The 26,907-nt window shown below is 42.5% G+C and overlaps 1 protein-coding gene across 1 annotated transcript in view; it reads right to left on the reverse strand.

The window, feature by feature from the left end:
* ipo11 (importin 11) overlaps positions 1-26,907 on the reverse strand; it is a 158,539-nt gene that overhangs the window by 32,917 nt on the left and 98,715 nt on the right. The window contains exons 23-29 of the mRNA XM_008284047.1: positions 21,903-21,982; positions 21,724-21,804; positions 18,628-18,723; positions 18,142-18,255; positions 17,533-17,654; positions 10,799-10,894; positions 7,311-7,395 (exon numbers count right to left, since the gene is read on the reverse strand). Coding sequence (XP_008282269.1) covers positions 7,311-7,395; positions 10,799-10,894; positions 17,533-17,654; positions 18,142-18,255; positions 18,628-18,723; positions 21,724-21,804; positions 21,903-21,982 — 674 coding nt within the window. The remainder of the gene's footprint in view (positions 1-7,310; positions 7,396-10,798; positions 10,895-17,532; positions 17,655-18,141; positions 18,256-18,627; positions 18,724-21,723; positions 21,805-21,902; positions 21,983-26,907) is intronic.

The following is a 26,907-nucleotide window of genomic DNA, read 5'->3' on the forward strand; positions in this document are numbered from 1 at the left end:
AAGCACAAATAGTTGAGTTTTGATAGAGGAGACACACACAATGAAGCCCGTAGCTTTAGTTCGACTGCCCAGTACTGGTGGCGGGGATGCGAACACATGCATGGTGAAAAACACAAAAAAAAAAATAGGATAACATCATACAAGCATGTGACAAATGCCTCTGCTATATGCTTAAATAAACACGATTTGTTGTTTAATATATTCAGATCCGCAGGAGACAAAAAGATGTAAATTAACTTTTTTATCATAATAGTTATGATTGTGGTCACTCGCTGTTCGTGGACGTCTGCCCCACTGTGTGTCAAAAGGCCTCGCACGCCCCTGCTGTTGTAATTAAATGAGTGCATCTAGAGCGTCCTTTTTTTGAAAATGTCAAGCAGTTGAAATTTGTGCTTGACTGATTTCATCTCAATAACTTTAGCCATCAGCGCTTCCTACTGCCCTTCTAACGTGCACAAGAGATGCATCACTTTCCTCAATCACTGTCATTTAGAAAAAAAAAAAAGGCAAGAGCAGAGTCGAATGCTTCTCCGAAATGGCATGACGAGCAACTTATCTAAAAAGATTTTGTCGAAGCACTACATGTCCACTTGTTGTTTTGTAAAATGAGTCCCACTTGTTCAAATGAGCACTGAGGTAGCTCTTCTGAAAACAATGCTGTGACTACCAATCAAAGGAAAACCAATGGAATTTTCAGTTGCACAAGGTTAAATCCCCAAACTTCACTGGTACAGCCAACTAAACAAATGGCATCCATCAAGGCTGTTTAACAAGTGGAAATCCAGCACAAGAGATGCTGCTCTGAATAGAATATGAATGAATTATTGATCCCCCATTGGGGGAAATGTACACGCCACAGCAGCATCCAAAAATATAGAAAGTACAAGAAAATAACAATAATTAAGTGATATGCATCCCACAGCAGGTCCAAGGCCCCACCGTCTCTGGTTGGGCAGTCCACATGCTGGCTGAATGTGGGGAGAGTGGTAGGTATGATTAAAGTCTCCTGAGATGACGATCAGAGACTGAGGGTGTGATGTTTGCAGCTGGGACACTGAACTAAGGATGAGTTCACAGGCCGCAGCAGCATCAGCCGACGAGGGGATGTAAACTTCAACCGCCAGGACGTGCGAAAACCCCCTCGGCAGGTAAAAACGGCTGCAAACCAACCGCCAGCAGTTCAACATCTTTGGTGCAGCGCTGCTCTTTAATTACTCCATCTCTCATTCATATACATGGCGAGTTCCCCGCCTTTCTTCTTACCACTCTCTCTCCAGCTTCGGTCCGCTCTGACCAGGTGAAAAAAAGTTACGAGTGAGTCCAGAGCGAGGTCGTTCAGCCATGACTCCGTAAACAACATGAAGCTGCACCCCATGACCTGGAGTACAATAACATTACCTAACAAGGCATAACCAACAGAGTTAATGATCTTTAAAGCCCAAACAGTGTAAACTAGTGAGCCAAAAGGAAGAACAATGCGATCTTGTTGCTTGCCAGTGCAGGGAGAAAGTGGCGCGTTCACAGACGAGGCACGGTCCAGCTAGCGAGACTAAAGTAAACAACTATGTGACATAAGGTGAGGTCCTGTCAACAGGTCCTGACAGCTGAGCAGAACTTCTTTGCTTATTGCTGTTTACTCATATGAGTGTGACAGAAATACACTGTAGGAATCATTAAGAAGATTCACCTATCACCCCTCCCCCTCATCCTCAGACCTGGACGATTCAATAGCCTCCCAAATCGACATGAAAGCAACATTTGCAGTAAGTTGTTTGCATCCCCGGGTGGTCGGTCAGATCTACCTGCAATAATTGGCAGGAGGAACAGAAACAAGGAGGGAAAGAACGGTGGAGACAGCAGGAGGGCCGAGAGCAAGACAAACACTGAGATCAATGTATGTTTAAGCAACCAGAAAAACACACAAGTTATAGACAATACCGTACACTTCCTCACTTAATCTCAGTTGATTGGGGCAAATGTTTGGGCCAGTGTCTGTGCAAGCTGGGCGGCATTGCAGAGCAGAGAGGACTGCACTGCCTGACGAGGATATTTCACCTCTGCTGCTGCTGCCTGGTTGCTTCCTCGGACCACTGAGAGTTTCCCCAGGACTGACGCCAAACTGAGTTCTGTGCCTTTGCTTGTGGGATGGAGGGGATTCTGTCAGAAGAACTGCATCCGAGGAATACACAGGCCTCCAACTTTTTTTCTTTACTACTTTTATTTGTGTGGCTCTGAGTGTGTAATGTGAAGAAATGTCACTGCTGATGTGAATGTATCAGGTACAGATCCATTATATGTATTTGCAAGTAGAGTAGTACAAGTTTCATTCAAGACAGGCAAACATTTGTGGTAGCAACCCTTTAAAAAAACACAAAACAAACCCATTCACCCATCAGGCTAATCCAAAGTCAGTTAGCAGCATTTCAGCCAAAGTGTAGAACGCTGGGGTGCCGCAAACAGTAATACCAACCACAAGAAGTAGTGTGGAAATGGTTGAAGTCTCACAGTGTTACACTGACGGCTCCCCCACTCCCTAATGTAATTACACAAGTATGCTGGGACGGAGAAATCAAGCATAATTCAAGGGTCATTTATGAGCGTTATAGTCCGTCTCCAGTCACTGATTAAACCCCTAAAAACTCACCTGCATGTAACAGAATTACATATTTACAGTGGAAGGCTTCTCCTATGAAAATAATCCCCTCATGCCTGAAAAAGGGTTTAGCTGTAAGTCTTGCTTCCTCAATAAAGTGCACCTCCACTTCTATCTCCTCCCACCTCTCTACCGCACCCTGTAGTTCAACACACGAGCTAACCAAAGACTTTGCTTAAACACCGTAAAACTACTCCACACTACACAACGACAAAATGCGCAATCGGAGTAATTCAGCCATACATGTATGAACCGTTAACCGATTCTAAAAAAATAATAATAATAAAATAATGATGTGGAAAGCCCCACCTGGCAAGCTGATGGGATTGGTTCCTAAGTTTCGTTCGATATGAAACCCTGACTGTCTGTCTGAATCCATGTTTTTTGAGACTATCATTGGAACACTGTAGTTTTCAGGTTGGAAATGCTGAGCCATGGCAATGACCTTTGCCAATAATATGTCTTCTAGCATATATATTAAAAATAATTTTTTAAAAAACCCACAAAATAGACATGGCACATATGTAAAAGATAAGGACTTTCACCATTATTGTGGACATAGTTGCCAAAAGTTTCATTTACTGGTTCTCAACCTAAACTAGAAATTGTTACAAACATGTCATCAATAAATACAATTGTCAATTTGTACTGTCAGGTGTATATATATTCAATCAAATAAAGCTTTTGACACTTGTTGACGGTCTCAAATTTGAGCTAAAATGTCCAATTTTCTGCAGACAACCGATTTTACTTTAAAATTACAATCTAAATAAATTCCTAAGACTTGTGCATCAGTTTTGAAATAACATATGTTTAGACTTATTTAAAAGTACATTAAAATGTAACTGACTTTATTTCTTAGTGTGTTGGAGCTGGATGTCACAGCCTTTAAAGAGCTTTGCCCTGGAAACATCCGTGCTTGTGGTTTACCGCACGGTCGCGAGCTCCAGTGTAATCACATAAAAGCATCTTAAAAGCAAATTATGTAGCACGGGGTCTCGTGGGGAAAGCCAGACAATGTAATAACCAAACAAGGTCGAACTGGACGTTGAAAAAAATCCAAAGTACAGTCCGACAACATCAGAAAGAAAAGAGCTACAATACCAGCTGTAGAGCGGTGTGTGCGATGCGAGGACCAGTGATCAAGGTAATTTCTCCTTTCTCACTGTACTCACTCTATTTAACTTTAATGTAGAATTGCCTGCAAGGAAGCAGCGAAATCTAATTCAGCAAGGCAAAAAAAAAAAACCACAATCATAAAACTTTTAGCTACAGGCAGATGAGACTTAAGATATGAAGAGATGAATGGCAAAGAGGAAAGAGGGGGAAACACCAGCCGGCAAGAGAAAGGTGGCAAAGATGGGTACAGTGTTGTCTAGAATCTTTCCGCTATATAAAATAAATTATCACACAATGGCAACATATTTAACATATATGAATAAATAAAGGTAAAGTATCACATGATCCTGGACATAAGCTCCAAAGCGCCACTGTTGAATAAAATGATATGATCCAGCAAACACATAGTTGCTCAAAACATTGGTTAATTGGTCACCTTGATGAACAATAATCGGAGTTGTGGTGGATTACGCTGCTCCCCCTACATATCTAATGTGATTAGAATGCAGTCACACTGCAGTAGTGTCTGACTAGAGACATGAGAAGTCATAACTGGATATCTGAATGCTGTATTTATCACACTTTCAGTTGGCATTTAGAATGTGGTTTGGTGCATAACTTGTAATAATGTTTAATGAGATGCAAAAGTAGGATTTTCGGACCCTATCTTCTGCATAAAGTGTTTTTATCCAGGTGTGCAGCAGCTATAGTGTCCCTGCTGTTGGCGCTAACGTAGCACACTATGGAGATAAAGTATGAGCAGCCGTGATGGCCGTTTAACGAACTATGTTTTTAAAAAAATCGTTTGAATCCCCTGGGACTGAGATACAGCCATTTCACAACTTGAGAAGAACTTGTTGAACTCTGTGGTGGTCAGTGGCAATGCCAAATAACCGTAAACCAATCTCTGTTTTTACTGTAGTTTCCTGTAACTTATCGGGTGACATGCACGCTGATGTCGCTGCAATAGGGCGATATTGGCCTATATATTGAGAAGCCTATGTATCGGTGTAACTCGATTAAGCATAATATTGGCTCTCTCTTGCTCAGAGTAACTTTAGTATTCATTGAATTTCAGCTGGTAAGGCAGTACTTCACAGCATACTTTTAATATTCATATGCACTACATATAGAAGAGAAAATTCTAACTCAGTTGGACTCAGTTTGGGGAAATGTGCCTATCCGTATACCTGCTCTGAGAAGAAGTCCAGGATCCGTCCTGGACATCAGTTCTAAGACCATTTCTGTGTATAGGGGTGAGTTGAACTGAATTTATTTGGTATTGCTTCACCACCTCCACTTTCTCAAGCATCTTCACCCCCAGAGAGGTGACATTTCACATCTCAAGTGCCAGTTTTCAAGTGCTGCCTGACTGGCAATGCATCAGACCCCTACACCGCACCCTGCGGGTAGTGGACATCGAAGACCGTATAGAAAAGGTGAATGTGGCTCTGAAAAGTGAAGGCAGTGCACAAGTGACTTAAAACTGCATTGTTTCTAATTGCAACCAGGAGCTGACTCGTCTAGAAAAGAAGTTTGTCGATGAGAAAATTACTTCTCACTTGATTTGCCACCTTAGCAAGCACTTTCCTAATGAGTTTATGGTCTCAGTCTCAAAACAGGATGGCGTTCATTTAGTAAATTACAGTTCTATTTAAAGTAAAACAGACGATTAAGTAGTACATGCATCATGGTGCAGCTATCTTGTAATTTACCAGCCACCGGTTGGTTTTAAAAGACCAAACGGCAACAGCCAAATTCCAAACATCCATCCATTATCTATACACCGCTTAATCATCACTAGGGTCTCGGGGGGCTGGAGTCTATCCCAGCTGACTCAGGGTGAAGGCAGGTTCACCTGGACAGGTCACCAGTCTATCACAGGGCTACACTTAGAGACAGACAACCAAGCACACTCACATTCACACCTACGGACAATTTAGAATCACCAATTAACCTCAACATGTTTTTGGAAAACATGCAAACTCCACGCAGAAAGACCTTGGGTGCCCTCACCAGGATGCGAACCGGCGACCTTCTTGCTGCGAGGCAACAGTGCTAACCCCTGCTCCACCTTGCAGCCCTAAATTCCAAACTTTAGTCTTCGAAATTGCATTCCACAAGCCGATGGGTGGCATCACAGTGACTATGTCCATCATTTGTATACAGTCAGTGGTGGACATACATGGCAGCCTCGAAAAGCGAACTACATGCCACCGAGTACAGCTTAGACATAAATAACCAATGTGGAAGTGATGGCTTTAAATTTTTAGCTCATAGTACATATTGTATTAATTCCTCACAGACATTGCATTGTCTGTCCACTGTTTGAATATATTTATCAGAGAGAGGCACAAACAAGACCGACTGCAGCGACTATGTATTATTAGAGAGCGCAACAACAAACAACATCCTCTGTGGCCCACTAGTGCTTTCAGATGAGCACAAACATACAGATCCTCATGCACACATTACAAAGTTATGACGACACCTGCCAAGGAGAAAAGTCACGAGAAAGCCAAACCGGAGTCAATAAATGTTCAAAAAATGTCACGGCTCTCCGTTCTCATTAACTTTCTCCTCAAACTGAAAACCATCCCATGTGGGCACACACCCGACACTGGCACACACGCATTCATGCAAGTCTCCCAGCACACCGACCAATACGCATTAAGAAGCAGAGAGAGGTGCGACTTTAAGTCTCCTCTCCTCTATTCCCTGGAGCAAAAAAGTCAGGGTCTGGGCTGAGGTGATAAGTGCACTGGGATGCCGCCCAGGAAATGCACACACTCACACACACAAAGAAAAGTCACACAAAGTCACACCAGAAAATAAATACAGCTCTTCAGTCAAACTCCAATTATATCGTATTTGTATAGAAATGTAATTTTGCCCCAGCGCTCATTTGAATGGGGACATACAAACATTGACTCCAACAATGTAATTAAACAATGTTTTAAAAATGTGAAGGAGTGTGACAGTTTCTAAGCTGCTTGTACAGAATCCCTGCTCATACATACATGCATGCATCACTGTAGTGTTTAATAGGTGTGCATCCCCCACCTAGGGGCCATATATGGGTACTCGCAAACACTGATGCTCCTTTTAAAGTGCTAGCAGGAAGCTTCTCTGCTTGCAGCCAGGAACTGTGCATTAAAGTGATTATATGGCACTCTATATGAAAAGCGGTGGCAGCTATTGAAGCTGGGTGGTGACTGAAATCCTGCTTGAGAACATGAAGTGACCACTTTGCTCTTTAATTACTGGAGAAAAAAAATCTCTCTGTGATTCTGTGCTTTCATTTTGTATAGGTGTTATTATAGCATAAAGGACATCAGAAGAGTTTAAATAATTTTTGCAATCAGAGGACGGAGAGACAGACCTGATTAAATAAATAGGACGTAAAACGAACGATGCATCAGTGGAGCTTTTTTTTTTTTTAAATCACAAATGGAACAAGAGAATAAATGTTTCACTGATTGCAAAATTAGATCTGTACTGTGTGTGTTTGTGTGTACAAACGGCGTGTTTGACTCACCAGTTTCTTCCTCTTGTCCTGCTCAGTTGGTGGCTCCTCATCATCACTTAGCTTGGGCTCCTCAAAATGGCTCATCAGCATGCAGCTGCAAACACAATAATATTCGACTCAATATTAATAACCGCACGTAAACCTGCACAGTAGGAGACAATTTCAGAACAGGCAGCGTGTGCACACACAGGCACGCAGAAAAGGCTGAACCCTCTGGCACTTTTTTAAACAAAGCTCCTGCCTGCTATTCATATTGGTTCATCTGCATGCAGAGACAATTACAAGTGAAACCTTTGTGCTCGGTATAAAGTCTGTGTATGGTCTTTTATTTCCTTTGTCCTTGTTATTTAATCCTTATGGTGAGTAGAGATAAGGTAAGGGGGGGGGGGTCCTGAATGTCACCTTTCATGACTTTGAAATGTAGCAACGGATAAGTCGTGATCAGATTGTAATTAAATTCGGCCTAAACTCTAATTAAATGTACTGAAAGTCGTGAAACTTAATGAACTTGTGAGCAAACAGGTAATATTTTCAAGAAATTAGGCACTGGCCATGAAACAACAGCAGAATGTATCTGCCATAGACACATGAATAAAGGCAAACAGAAAGCTGGCGGATACAACGTTCGATAGTTTCAGTTAAATGCATCTGATTCATAAAAGTACATAAAAAAAACACTAATTTCAGTTGCATGAACAAACTCTAAACAAAGCTCTGCTCACGGCTTAGAACAGCTAATCACATCCCCTAATATTGGAGGCCCTTCACCCTCCATTGCTCAGCTCAGGTCTCCTTTGGTATGCTAGTCTACTGCCACATGGACCTTTTCTCACTCTGGTGTAAACCTGCAGACCTTCCATGGTAGAGGCTGTGGCTGACTCTCACCTGCAAGCTGGGCTTTGTGGTCTAGAAAAACCATGACTCCCCAACCACCTCCCCCTAAGTAACACACTCCCAGCAGCTTGCTCAGGGGGTGTGCACAGAGGCCAATGCAAGGCTTTCATTTACTGATACACGGACATGGAGCTGCAAGGTGTTGCGGTGATTAGCACTGCTGCCTCGCAGCAAGGTCGCCGGTTCATGTCCTGGTGAGGACACCCGGGATCTTTCTGAGGTTGCATGTTCTCCCCGTGCAGCGTGGGTTCTCTCCAGGTTCTCCAGCTTCCTCCCACAGTCCAAAAACATGTTGAGGTTAATTGGTGATTCTAAATTGTTCGTAGGTGTGAATGTGAGTGTGCTTGGTTGTCTGTCTCTAAGTGTAGCCTAGTGAGGACTAAGCAGTGTATAGATGATGGATGGATGGATGGATGGACGAATGGATGGATGCCCAGACTTGGCTAACCACTCAAAATCTTTCCATGGTGTGGTAGCTCTGCCCTGGTCATCCTTTGTGCACCTTATTTACTTGATTTTATATTTAAAATGTATAAAGCTGAGATCAGTCCCCCATACTTATTTGTTATAATTTGAGTGTAATTATTTATATGTGTTTTTCATAAAGCTACATGTATACCTTGAGAAATGGAACATTTCAAAGTAAACTATTATCTGATAAAACATTTTATTGTGATTAACTTTCCAGCTTTACCCCCCAGTCCCTACAGGTAATAAAGCCAGCAATCTAAACTTTCTCTTCTGGGATGTGGACGTGTTTACAGCTGCCATATTCAATACTTGTATAATAATGTATTAATAATGTGTGAACACAATGTGTTGCTTATTGTGATGAATTTCCAGAAAATTATCAAACAAATTTGCTTTATGAACATTTCTCGAGAGCATAAGTTCACCGTACAGCTTTGCAGTTTTGGTTCGGCCTCATTGCTCTCATAGCAATACTTTTTGCACTTATTTCAATGAAAAAACAAACAAAAAAAACCCTGTAAAAATCAACTGTACACTTCCTTTTTAGCACCAAAGGACAATCAGACACAGTTAGTGACTAGCAAGTGGACATAGTGGAGCATTTAGCAGTGAAAGAGCCATATATTTCCCCTGGGACGTGGGGATAGAAATGAGATAATAGAGAGAATGAATATCAAGCCGCAAGAAAACCCAACTCCTAATGAATGATAATGTTGCTCCAGAGCTGAATATGTAAATAACCAACTGTGGCTACAGATATCGCTGAAAAGATGATATGTCAATTTTGCGGTCTCAACGTGTTTCCACCACAAATAAATAAACAAATAACTGCTCGTGGCAATTGAGTGCTTTTAATGCTCGGTTGAAAAAAAACGATCATATGGCCACATTTTTACTTCCTCCTTACCTTCCTTCAGTTTAAACTTTGCTAAATTGCAGCTTTTTTCTTTCTTATTTTTAGTCATCTTAATTTACATATCGGTCCTGTCCGGTTCGGTACAGTAACAAAAAAAGACATTCAAACTTGACTTTACAGATACCAAGGGACAAGTAGAGCACCATGCTGAATCAGCTTGCCATTTGGCATAATATTTTATTAAATTTACAGTAATAAAGACTTTCATTCTTATTCCACACCACACAGCGACAACTCTAAACCACTTATGGCGGAGGAATAAAGAGAAAGTTTACATAATTCCTAAATAAAGGCAGGAAGATTACAAGACTCACTGCTGTCTGTCTCACTTGATTGCATTTGCAAACAGTGAATAAAACTCAGAGGAAATGCGCATCCACAAATATGTCTTGTCCATTACGAAGCACAACGGGGAACCAAAACAATTCAACACATCACTGGCAAATAAAGAAACACTCGCGGTAACCTTTCTAAACAGCTTCTCAGTTCATTTCACACTGTCACATCTTAGGAGGGTTCTGGGCATTTTTTGACAGCAAGGGAAAGTATGTCTACACGTCAGTTAACATCTACTGAGAAATGAGCATCATGCTGCTGGGACACAGAGCCGGAGGAGACAGCGGCGAGGCAGAGGAGGCACGGAGTTGAAATGGGGTTACGGTCAGTATCTCATTCCATTGCGAGCTGCTTTTCCGGACCGTTCCACAGGGAAAAGTTTTGACGCGAATCGGCAGACTCCTATTTGTGCTGCGTCTGTGTGCTGCTGAGTGCAGGGTGGGAGGATGATGATTGATGCGTCTTGTTCTCAGGTCTCCCGCGCAAGAGAGATCTCAATCTCGACAAGATTACCTGATTTAATAAAGCTTATAAAAATATGCGCCGTCTAACAGCCTCCTTCGGCACACTGGCATGGTTGAAGGGATTGTTTTTTATTGAAATGAATGTAAGCTCCAGCAACACATCTGCACTTGTGCTGCTTCAAGTGCTTTCACGCATCTTTAGTCATCACACATGAATTTAGTCAAAATTAAAATCTTCATTCAATTGTGAAAAAAAACGACTGGAAGGTTTGAAGTGTATGACTAACGAGTATTAACTTGTTTTTTCCTTTTGTCTCTTCGGTTGGAAAGAAAGAAAGAAAGAAAGAAAGAAAGAAAGAAAGAAAGAAAGAAAGAAAGAAAGAAAGAAAGAAAGAAAGAAAAGCAGAAACACTTACTCTTTAAAGGTGCCCGTTTCTGGATCTTCCGTCATGACGTCATGCAGCGCCTCGACGCAGATGTTTATGATGCCGCAGAACTTGTCCTGGATCACACTGGGAACACACACACACACACACAGATCACACAACTCATGAGATCATTCATTTAACAACAGTGTGTTGAATGTGTTTGAATGAGAGAGAGAGACGGTCCAGAGAAGCAAAATGGTCAAATTATGTGTAACATCACAACAGAGAGCAGGATCCAGGTTATACTCTGGCCGCAAAGTGATGAAGTAGCTGTCAAAAAAACATATGGCTACCCAGAGAAAAGGCAATCAATCAACTCACAAGACAGCACACACATTAAGATGAGTTTTTTTTTAATGCACCTCACCCCCACCATTTCACTTGGCTGGAATTACCATCCATTTTTCTATTCAGGTGCATTTAGCTAGCTACCTAACGAGTTCAAAAACAGAGAGAGTGTAATCAAAAAAAAAGTCCAAACAATAATGCATTGAAAACATTTCTGATCCTACAAAAACATGCTCCTATCGCACTATTCAATCACGTCGGGGGGATTTTCCAGCTGTAAAAGGCAGTTTTACTGTCTCGAAGCACACACGATGAGGCGTGAAAAATAAAAATTGATGAGGCTTATTGTCTTAGCACACAGCGTTGTGGGCAGAGTTTCAAATGTTTTATTATATCCACTATGGTGATTCTTCCAGAGAGGAGGCACTGCAGAGCTGAGGCTTGCCGGCTGGCAGAACCTGAGATCTTTAAAATATGCTGGCTCGCAACACCCACCACCCAAGCTTGGAGACAAGCAGCAGTCATTGATGAATTATTTGAGTCATTCTTTGAAAGCAGTGGAAAGAAAGTGGGTTTTCCCATGTCAATAGAAATAAAAAAGCAGGGAGGGAAAAGAACACAAAGAGTGAGCATGTGTGGGTATGGGCACTGATGCATCAAAGGGTCTGTCAGTTCAAGTACTTGGCTAGGTAGACCCCAGGCAATGCTGCTTAAGTTCACTGAGCATGAAGTCTGGCAAAACATGGAAATAAGAATGAAAGACAGGGCATGGCAGACACATATGCAGCCAGAGACCTGCCTCTCATTTGTGTGTGTGAGTGGAATTCTTTTCGACTTACTCCACTGATACACAGTGATAAGCCCAAGCATCCTGACCACTCCATGACCTTTGCACGCCGTCAAAACAGCTTTGACCCGATAAAACCTCAGAGGGTAAAAGCGGCAATGGATCGGGCTTGTTCCAGCGTATCTCCCGACGACTTTTACCGATTAATACATCAAAGTTGAAACTACCCACCTAATGCTGCGTCGGTCTCTCTCAAGTCACCAAAACTGCTCCGACCCATCGGGGCGTGGACACAGGACCTCTGAAAGGGGAGGTCTTGACTGTGGCAGCTGGTGCCAAGATGTTAGAAGCAAATCCCTAAATCACCAAGTGGGGCCTCCATTAATTGGATTTGTATTTCCAGCACATCCCACAAATGTTCAATCGGATTAAGACCTGGGTCATCTGAAGCGAAGGTTAGCATCTTAAGATCTTTTTCATTTTCCTCGAATCATTCCTGAATACTTTTTGCAGAGTGACAAGGTGCAATGTCCTGCTGAAAAAAGGCAACTGCCAATGAAATGCTGTGTGTTAAAATAACACATAGATGAATGCTAGGACCTAAAGTTTCCCAGCAGAACATTTCCTAGAGCTTCACACAGCTTCTAAGGACTTGCGTTTCCCAGTAGAACATCCTGCTGCCATCTCTTTCCTGCTAAATGATACGCAAACACCTGGCTGCCCACAAGAAAAAAACATGATTCAGATCTTTTTCCATTGGTCCAATTCTGCTGCCCACGAGCCTATTTTATGAGGGCAATCAGACCAGCCTGAATCTACGCAACTCCATACGCAAGCCTCAACAGCCCGTGTGTTCTGACGCCGTTCTATCATAACTAGCATTGAGGTTTTGTAGATCTTTAGCGACTCTCATGTGGGATTGGATCACACAGGCAGGTCTTGGTTCCACACATGCCACATTGAGCCTTGAGTGCTCATCATCCCGTTGCCGGTTGTCCTTCCTTGGACCACTTTTGTTGGGTATTAATCACCTCATACCTGTAAAACCCCACAAGAGCCGCCGCTTTGGAGAAGCGCTGACCCAGTTGTCTCGCCATAACAATCGGCCCCTGTCACTAAAATCCTTAGACTCCTGTTTCCAAACTTCAAGGACTGACTGCTGCCACGTTCTCCAACCTCTTGACAGGTGCCACGGAGATAATCAGTGTTTTTCACTTCAACCGTCAGCGATATTAAAGTTGTGGCTTTTGTCTTTCAGACTGTGACACGTACCAGATGAGATAATCAACACTATTTGCTTCGTCTGCGAGTGGTAATGTCGTGGTTCATCTGTGTCTTCGCTAATAGAGTAAACACTGCCATCAAGACTGAAAGCTGTGAAACTTCATCTCATCAACATAAGAAATTGAACAACAATCCTATTTTCTACACTGGTATATGAGAAAATTAGCGTTTTTTCCAACCAACACCAACCCTTATATACGCATGGTGTAGTCCCTGTATATAAGTAGCAGTAGGAAAGAATAAGATATGTAATTTCATACTGTGGACAATTTCGAATGACTTGAAAAGACGATAAAAAAAAAATTGCCTGAGGTGAGTTTTAAACACTTGTTCCCTTCGCTCGGTAACATTTCACTACTAATATCCTGGGAGTATAAAAGACATCGCCGAGCACCTCGGCCCCGCGGTCCCTAATAATAGTCTTAAATTGGCAGCCATAGCAACAACTGGATGCAGGCTTTGTACTAAAGATCCCTTATCACACATTTAAACATGTCTGTCAATTCTAATTCTATCCATCCCAACACCTCTCCAGTGATTACTTTCTAATGGCTGACGAGTGCCGCCGCTCCGTGCCTGTCATTCAAATCCCTGTTAAGTGGAAACATGATCTGAAAGCTGACAGGCTGCATGCGAAGAAAATCGACTCGCAGCAAACTAAGTCCTCGTCAGAATCAACTGTGTCTCTCTTTTCTCCACAGAGAAGCGGCGCTATTATGGTATAATACCGCCTCCTTAACTTCTTCATGGTTATTTCTGTCTTTAAAATGCATTCTGAATAAATTAAAGCTGCATATGTTGCGAATGGAGCATATTCTAATGACGAAACTGAATTAGATACCCATTTACCTTTAAAAATGCAATATATAAGCAGATAAAAACAACAATTAAAGGCAACAAAACTGCACTCTTGCAAATTGGAGATGCATTTGATTTACTAGCAATAATCTACTTAGATGCATCCATGCATATATGCAAGTATTGCCTAATCTTTCTGGGCTATGTGACATTTTATTTGTTGTAACTTACATTCCTGCTCCCACAGTTCTAGAAAAATAGCAAAGCAGCTCATATGCCTGAATTAAATATCACAACCAATCACATCTTTATCGCAGCTAAGGTGACATCTTATGTTCTGATCAATAAAATGTGAGTTCAGCAGATCCAAACAACAGAAGATGCGCATATTGATTCATGAAGGCCCTTGTTCTTGTGGAGTATTGGCATTTCTTAACAGAAGCTGTGCCCACTGAAGAGCAAACTGTCAGCGTTGATGAACTGGGTCGGAGGGAAAAAAAACACAAGGGGTTCTGATGACTAAAGCAATCTTCCGTGAAAAACACCTCACGGCTGCGCGCGTTGAATATGCGATGAAATGTTCTAGGACCCTTACTCACAAGCAGCGATCAAAGACGGAAGCAACAGAAAGAAAGCTACCATCTAATTTCAGCGCTTCTTTGACAAATTGTCTATCGACTAACCAAGTGAAGCAGAACTCTCACAAAAACCTTTTTTTTTTTTGCCCCCCAAATATGACATTTCTAACCAGTTTATCACAGGCCTGCAGCTGTTTCTCAGCCCTCTAGCGGTGCCATTTCACTTCATGCCTCAAAGCCTATTCTTAGTGGTGCGTCGTGGCGTACAAACTAAGTGTATAATACTGGTTTAAATGTTCTCTTCAAGACATCAAAGTTTTAAAAAAAAAATTAAGATATTTAATGTTGCAAATCAGCTAATTTTCTATGCAAATGCCAAGAGCATCACTGTCGTAGAATTTAAAATGAACCATCGTCGCAACCAGGGACAAACTCAGAAACACACAAGGGCGGATCTGTCATTTCTCTATGAATAATTTTATGACAACAATTTACACCATTCCAATCAACACTGCGGAGTCCAAACTGACAACATATGTAATTGTTCTGTCATTAACTTGACGAGTCCTCATTTATTTTCTCATTGCACAGAGGTTTGTCATTTTTCCAGATAACGGCATTTATTCTAATGAAGAAAAAAAACCCTAAAACTAATAATTGCAAAACAGCGTTTGTTAACAATGATGGAATATATCAAGTGATAGGCCACATTTATCAGGCAGAGCCGTTTAATCACATATTATGGCTGGAGTGTTCTCTAACAAGCTATTATCTCCACTCAACTGGACACAACAACTAATGTGTGGTGCCAAATAATTGCTAGAAAAGCTTTGCTGAAATGCACTTTTTTTTTTGTTTTTACTGTGACTGCTTATGTTTTTAATATTGGAAATTATTTTAAAACTGTAAAAACAATTAGCTTTGTAAATGAGTTGCAATAACGGTCAAATATGATTCAGGGCACCCACAATGTCAAACCTGAAGTGAGATAATTTGCTGCCACTTATAGAACAGAAACCATTAGATAATATTAAGGGCAGCTGTGGACACGATATGGACTTCTTCCGATTTTAGTTGTGGTTGTATGTGAGGAAGTTGATTGGTCATGCAGCACTTAACCAGCCAAGGCTGTCATATTAAATTGCTGTTGTGGACCAAGGATGGGGGCGTAACAAAGGATTTCATGCCTGTCTATGACTATGATTATCATATCTGGATTGCGCAATACCGAGCTTCCCAAAATCTCGATTATAAACATGCATCACCGCGCAGTCAGATGGGACATCACAAGAAAAGTTGATCATTAAACCCCAGAGTGACTCCTTTGAACTACTTCAAGAGAAGTTTAACGGAGAAAATGAAATGATAAAAACTCTTGATGGTAAGCAAAGGACTTATAGGCTTCAGCGTCAAGCTGTGATAGTTGCTGCTTGGGCTCCCTTACAGCATACACAGCAATACTAAAACCGCTGACAGACGAAGTGAATAATATTGATCATCTCGTTACACTGCAATGTCTTGGCATTCATGTGGATATTTCTTTTTACACATCACCCTCCACCTAAACATTGTTCCAGACCAAGCAACTCCCCCCGATAGCAACTTAAAGACAGCAGAAGTCTCCCCAATAAGGAAAATGTGTCCCTCCACAACACTAGAAAAAGTCCAAAGCCATTGAGCCGGTAGTCAAACTACACAAACCTCAATTCGACTGAGCACCTGCAAGATATCCCAATTCATGAAGGCCCCAAACGATCTAGTGCCAAAGCTCCAATTAGAAACACCACGCCAGCGGTCCTGTGTTCATGTTCTGACAGGTCAGAGCTGCTCTGGTGGCAAAAGGGTCACCAACAAAATATTAGGTGGGTGATTTTAAAGGCTGTAACTCTGAAACACAAGTAGGCTAATTAGTTTATCCATCCATCATCTACACACTGCTTAATCCTCACTAGGGCCGTGGGAGGCTGGAGTCTATCCCAGCTGATTCAGGTTGAAGGTAGGGGACACCTGGACAGGTCACCAGTCTACGGACAATTCACGCCTAAGGACAATTTAGAATCACCAATTAACCTCAACATGTTTTTGGACTGTGGGAGGTAGCCAGAGAACCCATGCTGCACGGGAACATGCAAACTCCACACAGAAAGATCCCGGGGCGTCCTAACGGGGTTGCGAACCGACAACCTCCTACCTGCAAAGCAACGGCGCTACCCACTGAGCCACCTTGCAGCCCCTAATTAGTTTATGTCCATCAAAACAGCGGTCAACAGTGATTTGGTGCCGCTCAGGTAAAGGTTTAATAAACTTCCAGCACACCGCTGCTCTTCCTGGTGCACCACAGATGTCCATGCAGAGCCACTGCAATGCACGAGTCCCACTTAGACACAATACTTAACCTCAGAGTGGACCTACAGCACTCCAAAGTGAGTATTAGTTACGCCGCCTGTAACATAATGTTTTGATGTAAGAGGGATTCTTTTCTGTGTCTTTTAGATCCTAAATAATATTCAGACTGCTTACTATAATCTGTGGCATCAAGTCCAGAAAGACAGACGGTAAGTTGGAGAAAAAAATAAACCCATGTTGGTGTGAGAACGGCATAAAGTTTTCTCTCTGACATCACAGTCAAGTTCCAATAAGCTCTAGATAAAGCATGTCTGGAAACCCAGCAGCCTGCGTAGGCCTGTGTGCAATTTGTACATGAGCATCTGCATTTATGCTGCACAGCTGATGTTTAATTGAGACTTATGCAGCGTAAAGGAGACACAAGTTAAGCTGTTGTTTTTGTGCAGCACATTATGACATGCAAAACATCCAGAGAGGGATAATTTCACCAAGTTCATCTCCAACAATAAACAAGAGCTGCATAAATTAAGCATGTCTCTTCACTTTCCCCGTTATGTGCCCTAATGCCTGCTGTGCTATCCACTTTTCAACCAGCTCAAAGCTCCATCTGCACATAAATGACTGCTAAGTGTGTTTCTTACCTGTTGTCAGACGGTAGGAGGGAGAGGAGAGCCAGCGACGACAGCTTCCTCCTCTCGGGCTGAGTGATGTTGTCCATGCGGTCGACCCACATCTCTATCACGCTGCCCAACAGCTGGTCCATCTGAGGAGGAGAGAGGAGGACGGAGGAAGAGGGACGGACAGGAGGGAGGAGAGCACAAGGGTTATTATGGAGGAGCAATACACTGAAGAAAGAGGTCAAAAAAAGAAGGACACAAACAGTTTTTGACCACACACTACAGTGGAAATTGATAATTTAGTTTAATGTTTTAAGTGAACAGTTCTACTAGCACTACTTGATAGAAGACAAGTTAAAGAGGCAAGTTTTCAGATAAAGGCCAATCTCAAAATCAAGCACAGTCATTTTTTCTCTTAGACAATAGCAACCGTGTCAGAGTTTCACAGTGCAGGAGGACAACTTTAATTTTAGGGCTTTGAAAATGTTACCATTTGCAATTCCTTGGCTCATTACTTTCAGCCTCGTTCAGAATGACTCCCTTTTAACAGGCACTTTGCGGTTATGTCTCTCGCAGACGTTCAGCGACACTGTGCTGAGAAGACAGAAATGAAGGGCGGACATCGAGCCTCACCTCCTGGCTGCACTCAGAAGCCATTTGGGTGAGCAAAGACGAGAAGAAACTGGAGTTCTGGAGCAGGACGCGACCCATGATGCCAAGGTAGGTGGACATCACCACGGGGTATCTCTATACATCACACACATAATTACACGTGCAGATGGAGAAACATAACCATGCATAGAAAGCTTTCACATAGAGCACAGGTCATTGACTTTGACAAGAGGAATGAAGATGGGCCCCACTGACACAGCAGAATCCAGGAAGGGAAGCCCATAACCTTTAACTGGGCTGATTGATCGATAAATGTCACTTAATAGTAGCCGCAAGAATTAATTTTATGTGACAGAAAAGGACAAACTGGAAGAATTTGCAGGGACGTTCTCTTGTAAAGATGGTGGAGGGAAACAGATTTTGCAGTTAATACATCGTGTCTTTACAGGTTTGTCCTTTTATATAATCTCAGTGCAGATCTGTACAAGATGTAAAAGTAAAACTCACCTCGCCGTCCACAATGCCTCTGAAGACAGCTGGCAGCAGGGGCTGAAACATGTGGGCTCCCAGTATGGGACTGACCTTTAAAGCTATCTCTACCACCTGCAGAGACACAGGTAGAGGAAGGATGAGGGACAACACTCAGACGAGGCACAGTAGCGAGGACGAGCAGATAGGAAGGACCCAGGGGGGAGCCAGAAAGGGGGCAAGAAGGGGTCAATCACAAGATGATGTAAAGAGAGTCAAGTTTGCTAGGACATAAGGAGGTAAAAATGCAGCAGTAGGCAATTCTAACACAGTACAGGAAATCTGTTTCTTTTATTAATGGTCTGCCCTACAAAACGTGGCAGACAAGGTGAGTCGTTTTAGTTTCCCCAAGAAATTTGAATGAGCTCTCTGTCAGGTACTGAAATAATAAAGAAACCTTGAACTCATAAGTCAGCTTAAGTGCAGCAACAAAAGCTAAGCCCTAAAGCAACAAAGAAGGCATCAGCGTCCCTCTCAGGGAAAGGTAATTCTCTGTTGCTGTTTCGACGCTAACGAACTAAACAAAACTCTGGACGTTGACAATTTTTAGGATGTGCTGTGTACAGAGGAGCTGATTGAACTCATTAGGCAGATGTGACAACACAGAAACATGCTGACATCAGCGACTTTAATAATCAAGTTTGCAGTGAATGAAATTAAAGTGATGTCTAAATTTCACATTTCAAGTGCAGTCAAAATACTTAGTTGGAAGTTTTTAATGAAAAGTAAAGCCTAAAACAGATAGCCATATGATGGTTAAACGTGTACTTGCTTTGCTTTTCTGAAAAGTAACTGAAAAGTTATTAAAGGTAGTTCAGAAACCTCAAATTACTGCCAATTCCCTGCCTTAACATATCAATAATCACCTTGTAGTGTGTCTGCCTACATGTCAAGTTAACAGAAAAGACGTCTTATCTGAAACGACTGGATACCAAGCATTAGGGTATCATTTAATCGTCATTAGACCTCCCGTGATTAAAACAGAATAAATCATGCTGTGATCGTGGAACATTTTCACTGATACCCAAAACACAGTGTTACAGCAACATGAAGGAGGATACAAGACTGGATAACCAAGTCTCACATTTATTAGGGAAATAGATTAAAAAGAACAAAAGAATATGTCGGTTCTGCAGAGTCTGCTGGTTGACAGAGAGAGAGAGAGAGACAGAGAACGAAGATTTTAAAGCCAGGTGCTCGGTCAGGAGCAGATAACTGTTGGGTGCGCTTTCTGTTGCAAACAACCAGAGCAGTGGAACTTTTCAAAAGAAACGCATGCTGATTACTCAAATCCCTCTGTTCTCAGGGTGCCCACGTGTGGTGAGCTGCTGTATATCCATGGTGCCTGTGTTGACGAGCCTTTTGTCTACCAGTCCTCTATTCCTCAAAGAACGAGCAGGAGGTGAGCAGTAACGGCATCGAGCTTTACTACCTAAAGCTCTGCAGTCTTATGGTCGGTGTGCATGGCTATACTGGTGAGAGCAGCACATGCAAATGGACGTGTGCACACTGACACCAGTGAGCAGAAACAATCTCACAGGTTAAGCAAAAACACTCATTTCGGAGCAGCAGGTCACGTCAAAGCCCACGATATGTTAGATGGACTTGGCTCTTGTAGTGAACCTAATAGGTTCAGAAGAAGTGAGCAGTTGTAGATACCTGCCTGTTCCTTTGACAAGGGGCAAATTGCTACAGACACATGACTGGGTGATCCGAGGAGATACAAACTGTGAACCAATGGCTGGGGTTTGGAGAATATGTTTAAAAAGTCTGACGCATAGAGGTGCTCAAAGTTCGGGACTTGAAGGATGTGCTGCTAATGGTTGTGTGACATATAGCACTTGGCACCTTTAGAGGTCTTGTCGAGTTAAAGCCTCAGCATGTTTAACTCTAATTCAAAACCAAATGGATCTGCCAATCTTAACTTGTGACCTAAAGCTCCAACTGACAGAACAATTACATGAACATAATACCTTCCATAGTGTGTTGGCTGATTTCATCTGTTTTAAAATGAAATAAATTGCCCAACAACAGCAACAACACGGGGACTACCGAAGTCAACTGTCCTGTAAAGACAGAAGCTGCTGAGATACAGAAGCTGGATTTTACGTTGTAATAATATACAATAGGGCTGCAAGGTGGTGCAGTTGGTAGCGCCGTTGCCTCACAGCAACAAGGTCATCAGTTTGCATCCCGATGAAAACACCTGAGATCTTTCTCCGTGGAGTCTCCATGTTCTCCCCGTGCAGCGTGGGTTCTCTCCAGGTTCTCCGGCTTCCTCCCACACAGTCCAAAAACATGCTGAGGTTAACTGGTGATTCTAAATTGTCCGTAGGTGTGAATGTGAGTGTGCTTGGTTGTCTGTCGCTAAGTGTAGCCCTCTGATGGACTGGCGACCTGTCCAGGGTGTCCCCTGCCTTCACCCTGAGTCAGCTGGGATAGACTCCAGCCTTCCGCGACCCTACTGAGGATTAAGCGGTGTATAGATAATGGATGGATAATATACAAAAAGTACAGAGCAGTTTTGGTGTCATTGTATGGTCTGATGCAAAACTGTAATAAAACCCATATGCTGAACAGAAACAACCTTCTAAATAACAGTCTTAGAAAGCTGTGATTAATTTAATTTCTGTTACAAACTCTTGTTCGTTTCTCGTCAGATTCAAAGATTTCCGGTCAGCAGACGGACATGAAACGTGCAATTAATGGCTCGTGGTGCACTATGCAACACTTTTCAAATAATTGATTAGTAGAGAATATATCAAGACTCCTCTTGCATTATAATGCGGTGTCAGTAGCAGCACAGTCTGTTTGTTTGTCGTCTGTATGTTTGTTTGTCTGCATATACTGCATATTATGCCACTTCCAGCGCAGCTGCTCTTCAGCTCGCCACGTAGATAAAACAAACATCCGCTCGCTGTGGTGGAACTTCAGAAGCGAGAATGAAAAATGAGCCCAGAGAAAAGTGTGACAGAGACACAACCATGTGTGATATTGAATATTGGACAGCGGACAAGAAAAGAAAAATAAAAAACTTGACCTGACTGTGAGGTGAGAAGACAGAAGTGACAGTACCTTGAGCACTTGGACCTGTCCCTCGTTCGTGATGTCTTTCAGGAGTTCACAGAAGGATCGACACAACGATTCTGCATAGTTCTGCAAAAAGAGAAGGAAAACAAACACATTAACACGCACAAATTTAATGAAACATATGCAAATTTTGCATCAACAGTGCATGCGTGCATCTCTCTCACCTGCAGGAATTCTGTGGCAGACAAGTATATGTAGGCGTTTACAATCTGAAAGCAGGTGCGCAGGTTCTCGGAGCTCAACTCTGAAACAGAATATTGGATGTTGCACTTCAGCAGTTTGGACAAAAGGGCTCAAATGATGCACAACAGGCAGGAAAAACAAAGAAAGCAGGCAAAGAGGGAGTATAAATGTATAAATGATCCAGCTGGACGAAGCTTTGGAGCGACTTTAACTGCACTGCATACTGGACTGATGGTCTTAGTGGCTTTGTTCACTGACACACGTTTCACTGGTGTCTTTGGCAGGTGTTTATGGGGTGGGTTAAAAAAAAAAAAAAAAAGGAACAAATCAATCTTTTGTAACTTCGCACTGTTTAAAATGAACAGCTCAGTAGTCCATGAGGATGTCTAAGGGCAGGCTTGCCAAAGTGTATCCGGAATTTGATCCAGCTTGCCATCCCAGTAAGCACGCCCCAGCAACACTTATTCCTTCATTTTGGACTTGCAGTTCTCCCCCCAGTGTTCATGTGTAACAAGGTCATAGACACGGAACTACATTTGGTCCTTTTTGGCATGGTTCACAGCCATGAGATTCTCTCTGGAGTCCAAGCTTACACTGTTGTTTTCTCATCACTTTGAGCAAGACATTTAATTTCTATATAACAGGAAATTGAGCACTTTTCTTACACATAGCTGCTGGACAGAAGGAATGATGGCCCATCTGAAAAAAGGGGAAGTTCGCATACTCCATTTAACCACTTTCTATAAAAAGTAGGCGAAATGCAGGGTGAAAAAATGCATAAATGTTTTAAGACATAATAAAAACATTTGAATATTAAAATCCACAGGAGAGAAGGGCATTTTAATAGGCCTCGCATTCCCATTGATCTTTATGAAGTGAAGAGCACATTAGACCTTGAGGATGAGATACCAAACCAATAAAAAAAAAGGCAGTGACTTCTCAGTATCCATCTTACTTTTTAGATGAGATAATAAGCTCACTGGACGACTGTGCGAGTCAGTGCCACGGGTATTTGTGCTCTCACACGTTTAAAGTAAACTCACCAGGCATGAAAAAAGAAACAAAAACTGCCAGATGAGCGACTTCGGCTAATCAATTCAAGATATCCATGATGCAACGAATGAACAGTGCAGCAAAAGCTTTACAAGCCTACAACATAGTTCAAGCGACTGCCAGAATCAATAGAGAGACTGAGAGAATCTGTTAACAAGAAGTGCATCTAAATTATTAAGCATGCTGTTGCCTCTGCAATATTGTTATCCAAGCAGTCCTGCTCTATCCCGGATTTCTGTCTGACCTTTGCTGTCCAACGTCATGTTTTCACAGTCAGACAGAATGAAGACTGACAGATCAGCGCTGAACGAGACATGTGGGTTTGCTCTGTATACCGTGTCTGTAACGTATTTTTCCACATCATGATGCATTAGAGACTTAAAAAAGCACAAACAAAGCAGGTATTAATGTAGTAAATATCAGCAGGGGCACAAAGGTCGTGAGGCTGTGCTCGCATATAAAACTCAAGAAAAAGTCTGCCGTAAAACCACAGCACAGAAGCCGGCGCATTTTATCATCATAAAAGAGGAGATATAGCTCAGCGAGTGTAACCTCCACAGCAATTCCCTCTGAAAACATTGACCATGAGGCATTCTGTAAAGATATGGTAATGCATCAAGAAGGACAATGCCCTGGAGGTAACACTACACATATATCAAACGAGATCTTCTACCAGTCTGTGGTTGCGGCTGCCATCTTCCTGTGCTGCGGTCTGCTGGGGGAAGCAGCGTCGGTGCCAGAGATGCCCGCGGGATCAATAAACTCATTCGCTAAGGCTGCAGCTATTATTGGTCAAAACCTGGAGATGCTTTGAGTCGGCTAGAAGCAGGAGGTCACCGAACAAACTGCTCTCTATCGCCGACGATCAATCCCAACTTCGCCATGACACGGAGACGGCAGAGCTCATTTTCTAACAGACTCATTCGGCTCCGCTGTCATAAAGCACAGTTTAGGAAATAGTTCCTATCTTTCACCATAACACTGTATTGCACCACCATCTGCACTGGTTTTATCATATTGTAGAAATCATTCCTGCACACTTGTTCCCTTTGTTTTTAACTCTGTTTTTGATATACACATTGAACATATCTTCATTTGATATTCAGTGCTTTGTTCTTCAGATCTGCAATTCAGCTTTAAAATGTACTATTATTGTTAACCTACTGTTGAATGTGCTGCTGTAATCACTCTTTACGTTGCATTTTGGACCGGATAATTATAGTCGGGGAAGATTGAGTGTAAAGATTTGGCTTCTGAACAGCGAGTGTGTGTGTGTGTACATGATGAGCGTCCAAAGCCAGAGTAGCAGCACGGTTCTAAGTGTTAATGGCCTCTTGAGTTATTGTTTGTGCAATAATCAGAAGTGGATGCTCAGTGACCAGTTTGGCACTCAAAAGAACAATGTAACGTTATGTACTGTACAGAGAGCGCAAATTGTGTTTATGTGCTTGCATGTGAAGGAAAAAAAAAAGTGCTGGGAAAGAGTAAAGACAGCCATGTAACAGCTGCCAGGGTAGCAAAAAAAACCCCCAGAAGTTAACAAATCAAGCAGTAGCTGATCAACAGAGAATGAGGCATTTAGGTACAACGAAAAGAGAGACGTATGTAAACTATGAGCCATTTTGCTCGTAATGCAAGTGATGAGAGTTTGAACAGTCAGAGGTGTCCTGAAGTAAAGGGGGGACAAAGATAATAGAGAGAATAAACAATACCGAAACATACACTGTAGTTATAGGATGGGACATAAGTTTGACAGTATTGCACTGAAAAATAATTTTTAATAATTTTCAACTAATTAATGTAAACAACAACAACAGAGCGAGCCCTTCTCCCATTGGTCACCACAGCCTCAGGCGGGAGAGGCCGCTCATTTCCCCATTGGTTGGTTTTGCTAACACGCCCACTGTCAGCCACTCAGCAGCGGCCAATCAGGTTACAGTACCTGTGGACGTTCTGGAATTACGAAAAAGAAAAGAAAGGGAACAAAAAAAGACGAATAATGATGAACAGGATGAAGATGAACATCCATTTCTCTCGATTTTCCAGCTTTACAAAGATGCTTAATTTTACTGTGACTGTACAACCACTGGGCTGCAGGGTGGTGAGGTGGTTAGCACCGCCGCCTCGCAGCTAGAAGGTCGCATCCTGGTGAGAACACTCAGGATCTTTCTGCATGGAGTCTCCATGTTCTCCCCGTGCAGCGTGGGTTCTCTCCGGGTTCTCTGGCTTCCTCCCAAAAAAATGTTGAGGTTAATTGGTGATTCTAAATTGTCCGTAGGTGTGAATGTGAGTGTGCTTGGTTGTCTGTCTCTAAGTGTAGCCCTGTGATAGACTGGTGACCTGTCCAGGGTGTCCTCTGCCTTCACCCTGAGTCAGCTGGGATTAAGTGGTGTAGAGATAACAGATGGATGATGGATGACCCCTAGTTTTAACATTGTTCTAAACATGAGTGTCTGTGGCATCAAATGCAAATGAGCTGCTGCTGTTCACGCCTCCTACAGGAAGGAGACTCTCTGTCTCTGTGACCAACAACACAGAGTGAAACACTATGTGTGAGACCAGGACTGTCTATTGTTCATACATTTCTCTCTGAGCGATGTTTTTATGTGGAACTATCGACAGAATCACTTCCCAAACATTGTATTCAACTCATGTGTACGGTGAACTGTCATACGATGACAGAGCTGCAGCTTGGACATGGCTCTGTCGTCTGGTTTTATCAGCCTCAACGCGCTGCCTTTCAGTCACTATGTCATATTCATTCTGTTGTCTGACAACAGAAACAGAAAAAAAAATAGCTTTATTGCAATTTCAACTGTATCAGACTGCAGCGTATTTGCACAAGAGAGCAGGAGAAAAGAAAACAGATGTAAACACGAAGCGTGACTAGAGCACAACGAGGGAAACACATCAACCCACATCCAGTCCATGTAAAGTAGTTTAGAATCAGTCTTAGGGTTTCCACCATCTATGAATGTTCCTCAACAACACACAGCTCTGACCTGTGAGCATATGACCACAGCTACTGATAACGTTGGCCAAACAATGTTCTCACAATAAGGACTTTCCTCCTATTGGAGTTGTGAAATTTCCATTGATAATCAAGAGTAATCCACTTGATCTTCAGTTCCTCCAATGCTGGGAGTGCACGGAGACTCTTACAGCCAGCAGCAGAACATTTGGTGAGCTTTGCTCTTGGCTGAGGCTTTTCAGAGTTAGCAGAAGCAGCTATGGAGAGCAAATAAACCTGGTGGACTGAGAGGCAGCTGCTCATTCTGAATGGCTCACCTTGCAAGCAGCAGGAAGTGAGGGTTCAGGATTATACAGAGCTTGAGCTAGAAGATGTTGGAACATAGCAGCTGAGTAAAATTCTTACTGGCTTGTAAAGCGAGGAGGCTATCTCGTTGAGAGGAATGGCAGAATATAAATGTCTTCACATCGTAACAGCTTTTACTTCACAACCCCAAGTTCATAACAACCACAAGACACGATGAAAATGGATTTCGACTATACGGGACCCTTTAACACCTGGAATAGGCTGCATACTTATTGTCACAAACACTTAGGCATCAAACAAACTGACAGGTGAGAGATGAGAAAGAAAGAGCAAACTGAGACGACACAGTTTCTTACAAAGATGGACAGAAAAAAAAATCTGCAACACTCACCTGTAAACACCTGAGCCGCACAGAATCTACGTATACACAAAAGACAACCATCCACACAAATAGTTCGGAAGTAATACAGGCTGACAAGAGAGCCGACTCCAACACCGTGGATATTTGCTTACTTCATGCAAGTTGACAGGATAGCCAACACCGAGCTCTCACCGGTAGCTCATACTTCCCTGCATGGGCACAAATATAATCTGAAGCCTGTCTTTGAAAGCTGTGGTTCCTAACCTCTGTCAAGATACATCTCAAGATAACCTGA

The sequence above is a fragment of the Stegastes partitus genome, unplaced genomic scaffold (assembly GCF_000690725.1).
Source record: "Stegastes partitus isolate 25-593 unplaced genomic scaffold, Stegastes_partitus-1.0.2 Scaffold341, whole genome shotgun sequence".
NCBI lineage: Eukaryota > Metazoa > Chordata > Actinopteri > Pomacentridae > Stegastes > Stegastes partitus.